The sequence below is a fragment of the Girardinichthys multiradiatus genome, chromosome Y (assembly GCF_021462225.1).
Source record: "Girardinichthys multiradiatus isolate DD_20200921_A chromosome Y, DD_fGirMul_XY1, whole genome shotgun sequence".
NCBI classification, from domain to species: Eukaryota; Metazoa; Chordata; class Actinopteri; order Cyprinodontiformes; family Goodeidae; genus Girardinichthys; species Girardinichthys multiradiatus.
In genome coordinates this window covers 28696426-28706568 of record NC_061818.1, presented here as the reverse complement: position 1 = coordinate 28706568, position 10143 = coordinate 28696426, and the positions used below count along the sequence as shown (strand labels likewise).

Genomic DNA, 10143 nt, shown 5'->3' with positions numbered 1-10143 from the left:
TCCACTAAAATTGAATCCATTCATACAAATAAAAAATGCTAAATGTATTATTAATTGCAAGTAGGATCTCAAATACTGTCCAGAGGCTCATACAATCAAGGGCCAACTATGTTAATTGCCATACTGAATGGTACGTCCAATCTGAATATTTTAGCGTGTTTCTTCCATGTTTTTTTAAAGGTATAATTTCAAATCAATTACAGAAAAGTTTTTCCCAATGTTAACATCAGTGAATAAATAATATGCTGCACTTTGACCCCAACTGTATTCTAAATATGATTAAATCTCATCTATATTTTATTCCATCACAAAGCCTATTATATCTAAAAGAAATGAGAATCAGTAACTCAAGAACAGAAAGCACTTACATTTGCTACTTTTATGGTTCTGGGTGTAGTACAAACATGTGGTTCATTGTGTCGTGTTGCCTTATAATTTATGTCATTGTTGCTGCCATTTCCTTCGTTTACGCCACCCTTTTTCTCTCTCTTTCGTCTCTTATTAATGCCGTAGCCTGTCCACTTTATTGCCTAAACCTGATCATTAAACTCAGTTATGCAACATTTTAAAAAAAACACAAACACAAACACAAACCCTTCCCTTTTGCAGTGTCCACCCCGACACTGCAAGGCAACCTGACCCACCATACTGTTTCTAAGCTGCCAGAATAGGATACATTATAAAAAGTCAAAAGCTAGAAAGCAAGATTCACAAATATTTGTTCAATACATCTTCCCCCCCAAAAAATGGTGTTCAGCTGTGAAAGAAGAAATATTTAATAGAATACAGGCTAAATAAATACAAAACTAACTGGTAAAAAGCAGTTGTAAATAAAAGCACAGATTGCTTGGTTGTTACAGTTAATGTGCCACAGTTTGTTTACAGTAGTGCAATTTCAAAGATACAGTAGTAATAAATGGCTACAGTATAATAAAACAAAATCCTTAACAAGCAGTGGTGAACTCGGGTGTCAGCAGGGCGCAGATCTCAGTCGGAAGAGGGCTTGCCTGCACAGGTAAACCTTATTCAGTTATCACAACGTGCTGCAGGTTGACAGTAGATGCAACAGTTTGAATATATTTGTGTGGATAAAGCAGACGATCTTGCTGAAGGCAAAGTATCTGTGATAAAACATCATATGTGGCACAGAGGAATTCAGTAAAAAAAAACAAAAAACATTTAAACACCCTGTTTGGCCTTTCTTACCAGACGTGAGACCTGAGCTTGAACCGAATGAAACCAGCAGCTCTCTTTATTCAATTCCTTACAGAGAGATGAGCTGATAAATGTGAAAACTTGAGGACGAAGGAATGTCAGTTATTTGGTCTGCTTGCAAAAAAAAACAAAGCGCACAGTGAGGTGACTTGTTTTTTTGTTTAAAACTTTGGTGACTACTACCAGAGCTGGTTTATAATGAGCTCTAACAAATAATAATAATTAAAAAAGCCTGACACTACGCTGCAACCTCTTCAAAGTTAACCCGATAAACCTTAAACAATTCAGAAACACAATGCTAGGTTGCTTAAGTTTGGTAAAACCACTACAGCCAGATCTGCTCGGACAGATTACTTCAGACAGCTTTTTTTAAACCCTGGCCTCTTAAAGAGCCTCACAACAAATGACAATGTTTACCAATTAGATAACCTTCAAATATAACCAGCTGAGATTTTTTTCTACACTGGTGTGAGACTTGGGGGGTTGATGGGGGCTGGTTTAGCCAAGAAAAGGGGTGACATCTGTCAGTGTGTGTGTGGTAGCAGTAGTGGTGTTATACTGGGAGAGGGAAACATAACTGGGAGGCCAGGCATATGGATGAGGATTTCATAACAAGCAAGACGAGGAATGATGGTGTGTGAGCGTGTGTGTGTGAGAGGGTGACAGTTGGTGCACAATGCATTGAGGGGAGAAGGAGAAGAAACAGATGGAAAGGGATGGTGCTACTTTCTACAGCTTTATGTTGCTATCCAGTTTTCTGCATCTCAACAGCCGATTCAGCAGAAACTCAAACCTGCTGTAGGAGTTCCTGCAAGACAGACAATGAAGACGAGACTGCCAATGGAATCAGGTAAAAAGGTAATTTCAGTAAGACTGTGTAAATTTTCTTTATATATTACATCCAATGAGCCTGACTCAATTGTGCTTGAATGTTTTTTTTTTGTTTTTTTTTTTAAATGAGTGCACCACACCTTTACAAGGAGCTGTAAATTATTTGCATGTTTAGTCATTAGCATGTGTGCAAGGTTTTACAATAACTGGAAAATTATTTAGATCCCTTAAATGATTTTACATTTTGTCATTTTACAACCACCAATTTCAATACCATGTATCGCAATTTTTTGTGATAGACCAACACAAGAGTGCATATTTGGGAAGTGGAAAGAAAGGATACGTGTTGTCTATGAAAACTAAGGGCTGTGCATTAGTATTTATTCCTCTTCAATACCTGGTAAAACCATCTATATGCAATTACAGCTGCAAAAGACTTGCAGCTGTAATTGCATATTGGGATTTCTGTGTACATGTCTCTAAAGACATTTTTTGCCAATTCATCTTTGCCAAATGGTTTAATGAAGAGTGTTTGTGACCAGGGAATGTCAATTCCCAATTAGACTTCCAATTTCCAATCTGGATTTAACTAGGCCAGCCTAACTAATGCATTGATTTAAACCATTAAACTGTAACTCTGGCTACACGTTTTGAATAGTTAGAATGGTTTCCCTGCTGCAAAATTACCTCTAGCCCAGTCTTACATCTTTTGCAGCCTCTAACTGGTTTTAAACGGTCCTGCGTTTAAAACTATCCATCTTTTCATCAACTGTGACCAGCTGCCCTGTCCCTGCTTAAGAAAGGTTGTTGACTATTTTTCATTTATTTTATATCTGGAAGTCCCATGAGCAGAGGTTGCCCTAGACTTTTTTGTTGTCCGTCATTTTGACTGACAGGGCAATAAAAATCAGGACAATATCTATATTTACCTGCTACTTTATTTTTTTTTAAGTGCTAATAATTAAACAATCAATAACATTTATTTTCATTAGTTTTAATTAATATTCAGTCCAAACAAGCTGAACAGAGAATCCACATCAACCAAATCAATATATTTAACTTTTTCTCCGCAGTGACAAAAATCACTGACTGTGGTCCCAGTGCCTACATATAAACAATGAAATTAATTGATTGCACTTAAAATATGAACAGATCACCAGCTGTGACTTGAGTGCACAGTCTCACAACTTTCTCCTGGTCCGCATGGATCTTAACTGCACAGCCGTTTGTGCGTAAATCAAATGTCTTGAATTGGATTGCTGCAGAGGATGTATGTCATGAGGTTTGCACTTTTGCCTCGGACAGACAACTTAACGTGGATGTTGTTCTGGAGGCGGAATCTGCGCTAATTAATATGCTAACTCGCCACCAAGTGGTCGGGGGTGTGAATAGCAATCTGTCAAATTGACTGATGGCCTTCAGATTAATGTTCTCTAACAAACCTCTGAGGCCTTCAAAGAACAGCTTGATTTATACTGACTAGTAATCACACACAGAGGTAGATTTCAATCACAAATTAGGTGACCGTTGAAGCTTTCGCTGGATTTTATTTAAAAGCATCAGAGTAAAGGGGTCTGAATACAAGACTACGTCCCACTTTTCAGATTTAAAACCAAAATTTAAAACACGTTTTCCTTCCACTTCACAACATTCATTGCTTTGTTTTTGTCTACCACATAAAATCCCAACAGAACACAACTTGTGGTTGACATGGTTGAAAGTTCAGGCGGCATGAACACTTTTGCAAGTCACTGTTATTGTGATGAAATTGGGTTTTATGTTGCTCCATTGTTACAGCTGAAGAAACAGCATGAGCTCATTCTGTGAGCTCCCCACATCTGTTAAATGTCTCAAATTACTGTTGTGTCTGCAAAGCCTGAACTGGCAGGGGTCTGTAAAGCTGGGGTATCTTGCGGGTGATGAGAGGACCCAGAGCTTCTTTTAGTTTGTTGTAGTTCCTCTCCAGCTCTCGGTGGTACTCTCTCTGGTCTGGTCCAATTAGGGCCTTATTCTTCCTCAGGGCGTCCTCACACCTGCATCACAAATAGCAGAGGAGACGCAGACAGTCAGAATTTATTTTTCCTGGTTACACAGCGGTCTGAGCCTGAGGTGTGGAGTGTGTCGTCACCTCTTGGTGAAGTCTTTAAAGCAAAGCCGCAGTTTGTTGTGATGGCGAAACAGCTTTGGGTCCTCTGGAATGTCGGAGAGAAAGACCTGTGCCACCTCAAGGGGACCCTGTGAGGGGGGAGAAACTGTTACATATTGGCTGAGGAATGTCTAAAGACTGAACCAGACTTGGAGCTGGATTTAAAGGAGCTTAATACTTCAGAGGGAGGTTGGCTTTTTGACATTTTAAACATAATGTGGTTTTAAATCTTTTTTTAAAGCAGGCACCTGGTTGACAGTGGTTCCCACACAGCCCTGTAGCACCATTTGAAGCATCTTAGAGTCTGCAGGGTCTTGATTTGTGGCAAAGCCGAGCTCCTGCGTCTTCTTCTGCATGTCTTCAATTGCCACCTCCATGGGAACAAGGATAATCTGGAGAAGCAAAGAACAAAAAAACAATATAGAAACAACCACTGCATTACCTGACATCTGATACCTTCGCCTGCAGGCAGCTACCTCCTCCTTGTGGATGACGTTGACCCGTGTCTTTATGTAAGGGAAGGCGTGAGACGTTGTCAGGATGGTTTTGCGTTTGTACTGCTCATGCAGGTCGCCGTGTGCCCGGCCATCCAGAGTGAAGGGAGTACAGAACATGAAAGTGCGAAGGTTGTAGTTCTTGTCAAAATAGGTGATCCTTTCTTTTAGCTCGTATGTGTCAAAGTAAGGCTCAGCATAGGTGATCTGAAGGTAGGCCTGCCGAAGCAAAACTCAGAACCAGTTAAATGTTTTCTAAAACACCTACTTTTTTATATAATTCACAAGCACACATATTAGGTTACTTTGTTGGGATCCAGTTTGCTTTTGCCCACTGGATTGGAGTCCTTGATAATTTCAACCCCATCGTCCCCAAACCTTTCTGAGTAGAACTCCTGCACAATGAAGAGTTTCATCTTGAAGCTTCTCATAAATCTCTAGTGACACTTTTATTAGGATTGTGATAAATCAACTTGCCTCGAGCCTATGGGAGATTTCAGCTAATTTGGTGATTGAAGGCTCCTTGTAGACAAACTCCTGCTCATCTAAATCTCCAAATTGACAACCATAGAAACCAACTCGGAAGTAGGTCCCAAACATTCTCTACAGACTGCAGACAGGATGAAGAAAATACAATTCAAGTTATATAGAAGAAGTGAAAAAGCAGAATAAAGAAATTAAACTGAAGGTAGTCTGAGACGGGGCTATAAATCACATAAGAATGCAAACTGAAAGCTGATAAAAGTGGAGTTTATCTAGATTAAATGATGAATGGACATTTGGTCAAACTCACCAGGAACATGCCATCCCAACAGGAGTGCAAAAAAAAAAAAATTTATAAGAAGGAGGAAAAAATTGTGAGTGCAAAAAATAAAATTGCTGCATGTTTATGTTTCAATTACTGTATTTAATCAATGAAATAAATACGTTACCTCCCATCCAGAACTCTGGCAACATTGAATGGTAAAAAAAAGATATAGGATCAAGTGCATTTTTATTATTTGGATGTGAATTTCTGAATCCAACAGTCAACTAACCTGGTTGTAGACTTTGTTGAAGGCCTCCTGCAGCTTCCCATGGACAGACGCCAGCTTTTTGAAGTCTCGGTTGGCTTCATGGATGGGTAACAGAATCTTGTACACCTCGTTTATAGCTTCATACATGGCAGCCTGTGGTTTGAAGAATTGCAACACAACTTCTACGCATACTGCTAAATCAATCATTTCCATTTTAACCACTCTAGTGCTGTAACCTTGTGCTGTCTGACCTCATGCAGTATGTCACCATGGAGTCAGAGAATGTCAGTCGTACCATGTTAAAAGAGGCAGCTGCTTGCTCCAGGAGGCCCACCAGGCCAGACTCGCTGAAATACTTCCCAGCACAAATGCCTTCCTCCTCAGGAGACAGGATGTCATCTGAAACTGCTGACTCCTCTAATACGTTGGATGAAATATTCTGTGGGAAAACATGGAGGAGTCAAATTGGGCATTTCTCCACATACAGTGCCTTGCAAAAGTATTCAAACCCTTTAACTTTTTCAGATTTTGCTATCTCAAAACCACAAACTTTTATGTATTTTGTCAGGATGTTCTGTGATGGATCAACAAAAAAACAATGTATATTTATGAAGGGGAAGAAAAATTCTACGTAGTTTTGAAAAGTTTTATTCAGCCCCCTTTACTCTGGCACCCCTAAATAAAGCCAAATGCAATTAGGTGCCTTCAGAGTTCAACTGCATTTAATTAAATCTCAGTATAAATGCAGCTGCTCTAGAGGAGTACCTGAATTGACATGCTGGGCCAGGAGAGGATTAATTAGAGAAATAGCCAAGAGACTCATGATATCTCTGGAGGAACTGCAGGAGCCCACAGCTCAGGTGGGAAATCTGCTGATAAGACAAATATTAGTCACGCACTACACAAATCTGGACCTTATGGAAGAGTGGAAAAAATAATGCTATCGTTGAAAGAATCCCACAAGAAGTCCTGTTTGCAGTTTGCCACAAGCTATGTGTAGGACACAGAAAACACATTGAAAAAGGTGCTCTGGTTAGATATGACTAAAATAACACTGTACAAAATGCTTCACAAACCACCCCTGCAGAAACGAATGGTGGTAGCAACAATATGCTTCAGGATGCTTTTGTTCAGCAGGAAAAGAGAAGCTTGTCAGAGATGATGGGAAGATGAAAGGAACTAAATACAGGGCAGTCCAAGAAGAAAACTTGTTAGAGGCTGGAAAAGACTCGAGACACCTTCCAGCAGGAGAACAACCCTTAAACATACAGTCAGAGCTAGAATGGAAAAGTTTAGATCGAAGCATATTCATATGTTAGATTGGCCCAATCAAAGTCCAAACCTAAATTAAATTGAGAATCTGATGCAATGCTTGATAATAGATGTTTATAGATACTGTCCAATCAACATGCCAAACATTTGTCTCTAGCAAAGCTGGTAGAGACACAGCTAAAAAGAATTGCAAGAACAATTGTAGAAGAAAGTGGTTATACAAAGCATAGACTTAGGCAACTGTAAAAAATGTTGAAAACCAAAATTCTTTACCTTCCACTTAGTAATTATCCTTGATTTGTGTTGTTCTATCACATTAAATACCAATAAAATACATTGTAGTTTATGGTTTTAATACGACAAATTTCCAGAGATATAAAAACATCCCTCAGGCTCTGCACACTGTAAAGTGCATTACTGATTTAAATCGTGTCCACTTACCTGAAATGTTACGCAACCAATCGGGAGGTAGCGGCAATCCTCCAACATGTTCAGGTACTCTGCCACAAGTGCGGCACTGTGGACGAGGCAGTGGGCCGCCTCGGCGTGGTTTCCTCTTTCAGAGTGTTTTCCTGCCATGTTCTGTAGCCATGTGAGGCGAAGGTCAGGGGAGTTCTGGTAGCCTTTGGCAATCCTGAAACAGAAAATGATGAAGGATTTGTTTTTTCCAACTCCATTTTTATTCATCAACTTTAACTTATTCATGGGGTTCCCAGTACCTGTACATCAGGTCAATGAGCATTTCAGGATCCTGCTGATGCTCTTTCATTTTCACAGTGTCGGTAAGAATCATGTGTAGGTTGAACACCAGATCCTGGACCTGTAGTTTTGAAACCACATCCACCACATTCATCACGCCTTTTCTATTCGAACAGGTTAAGAATACATTTTAAAAAGAGGGTTACGTGTAAACCACCTGCTCTGGGAAAGGTGTTTCACGCAGCTCCAGGTCCTCCTCAGCATATGTCAAGATCGTCTTTAGTGACCGACGAAGATGCTCTTCATTGAAGTTCTGTGATGTTCCCACCAACGAGGACAGAGACATGGTGACCTGCATCTTTACTCGTGCAAAGTTCTGATACAAGACCAGAGAAAAAGAACCATGCTGTGCATTACATCATTATATGCAAAATAAACAACAGAAGTAAGCCATGAAGATGTTTTCAATTTTACTGAGATGTCAGTATGAAAACAATTAATGGATTTTGAGAGGATAACTTAAAACGGTGTTAAACCTACATTTCCAATCTCAAAGTTCTGCCTCATAAGAAGGTAAAGAGAGGCAGAAGCATGGCTTCTGACAGAGCCAATGCTGCTACTGCAGTGACGAAGGAGACGCAAACAAAGGTCTGCGCAAAGCTCTGTGTCCTCTTCAAAGAGCATCTCTGGAAACTGCAGAAAAATACCAATTCAATACAACTTCCTATTCATATTGAGGTCTCAGATGAAGCATTGTAAAATAATCTAATTATGTTAAAATAAAAAAAGAGAAAAAAGGAGCAATGCGTTTCATTCGTGACCATTTAGTTCTAAGAAAAGATTGATCAACCAACAGCAGTTTCCAAACACTGCTCTCACCTTGAACACCAGAGCTCTCTGCGTAGTAAAGCAATGCTGCAGGAAGAGGGCGCTCTTGTTGCCCGCCATGCTGTGAAGAATCACTCTCAGGACTCCACCGAGAACGCTCTCCTTCATTTCAGATGCAACCACAGTCTAAAGGACAGAGGCACGACACACTTTAAAAAAGAAAGCAAAATATGATAAAACATGTAGATTCATTTTTTAAGTATCACCTTTACTATAATTTCCAGTGTGTCCAGTACTATCAAAGACGCCTCAGTAGCCAAGTTTCCATCCACCACAGACTCCTGATCCATCTCAACCTTACTCCTGGAAGAGTTTATTCAACAATCAGCACATAAGAAAGCATCCATATCTATATGAAAACAGAGCAGATGAATCAGTATTGATGTTAGCACTTTAATTGACATACTTCTCAACTCTGTCTGCATTTTGTCTCCAATGAGTAACATTCTTTTTCCACCTGACATTTTCCTGGCTGCCATAAGGACTCCTTTCTGTTAGAGCAAAAGAAAAGAAAAAAATAATAATAAATAATAATTGGTAAGTATGTTACATTTTTACAGCTGCAGACAAATAAACTACTGTATTATGTTCTCATGGTTTGTACCTCTACAGCGGCGGACCATCTCTTGACGGGCTCCTATAGTTCCCAGTATGGCTTCTTCCAGGCGGGCTTTCATGTCCTGAGACTTTTTAAACGTCAAGCTGTTTATTCTTTGTAGAGCTTTCCTTCCCTACACAAATCAGTCAGGAAATTGCATCAGCGCTGGCAAAAAGAAATCTAATTAGAGTTGTTATAAAACTTTAAAAATGGCATTCTTTAACATGCATTTTAATTGGAATAAAAATTCTTGAGATAGATAAACCTGATGGAATAGACTCAGAATCAGTTCACAATGTTTTTGTATAAATAAATGTTATAGTTATGCTAATGCAAACAGTCAGATAAACACCACTGTTAATGGAGTAACATTTACTTCCTGCATCCTGAAGGTGCCCATCTGGTTCCTCTAGGCAGATGTTTACTGCACCCGTCTCTAATACTGTATATCTTTGGCAGGAAATCTTACCATTTGCAATTTTTTTTATATAAAATTGAAGTAATGTGCCAGGATTTTATTCAGTATATACGAAGACAGTCCAATGCATTAACACTCCATGCATTCTCCAAGTGCATTAGCATTTAATTGGGTGTTTGCATCCTTGACAGTGAGAGTCCAGCAAATTGGTGCAGAGCTTAAATATATTAGATTTCCATTTCTGTGTAAATAGTGAAATGCTTCTAAACAACAGTAGCTGGGCATGCCTGATTACTTTACCTTGTATTCAAAACAGGACACAGAGAGATGAAGTAGATCCAGCAAGCGGTTGATTTGCAGGACAGACAAATCAGACACCCAACGCTCCAGGAGAGATGCATCCGCGTTCTTCAGCACCCACAGGAAGCACACCAGCAAAGTCCGGCTGCACTCAGCAGAAAGAGAGTTGGACTGGCGCCCAGCCTGGTAGAGAGCAGAAAAAAAGAGAAACTCAACAGAAAATCTTGGGATCTGCTTCAAAATAGATCAAAACGATATAAACAAAG

General features: G+C 39.6%; 1 protein-coding gene across 7 annotated transcripts in view; it reads right to left on the bottom strand.

Annotated features, from left to right (window-relative positions):
- Positions 1–760: 760 nt before the first annotated feature.
- Positions 761–10143, bottom strand: part of LOC124864477 (dedicator of cytokinesis protein 7-like) — a 31732-nt gene continuing 22349 nt past the window's right edge. For 5 of the 7 annotated variants that reach the window (XM_047359268.1, XM_047359272.1, XM_047359270.1 and 2 more), the window contains 19 exons: positions 9878–10060; positions 9166–9292; positions 8968–9052; positions 8768–8864; positions 8553–8687; positions 8214–8366; positions 7891–8049; positions 7694–7794; positions 7416–7608; positions 5998–6141; positions 5724–5855; positions 5619–5633; positions 5164–5289; positions 4992–5081; positions 4669–4905; positions 4441–4584; positions 4175–4281; positions 3906–4079; positions 761–2023 (listed from right to left, as the gene is read on the bottom strand). In XM_047359268.1, the coding sequence (XP_047215224.1) occupies positions 1945–2023; positions 3906–4079; positions 4175–4281; positions 4441–4584; positions 4669–4905; positions 4992–5081; positions 5164–5289; positions 5619–5633; positions 5724–5855; positions 5998–6141; positions 7416–7608; positions 7694–7794; positions 7891–8049; positions 8214–8366; positions 8553–8687; positions 8768–8864; positions 8968–9052; positions 9166–9292; positions 9878–10060 (2481 nt within the window). In that variant the 3' untranslated portion in view covers positions 761–1944. Of the gene's footprint in view, positions 2024–3905; positions 4080–4174; positions 4282–4440; positions 4585–4668; positions 4906–4991; positions 5082–5163; positions 5297–5479; positions 5634–5723; positions 5856–5997; positions 6142–7415; positions 7609–7693; positions 7795–7890; positions 8050–8213; positions 8367–8552; positions 8688–8767; positions 8865–8967; positions 9053–9165; positions 9293–9877; positions 10061–10143 lie in introns of those variants that run through there. The other 2 variants (XR_007037314.1, XR_007037315.1) reach the window with 2 other exon arrangements.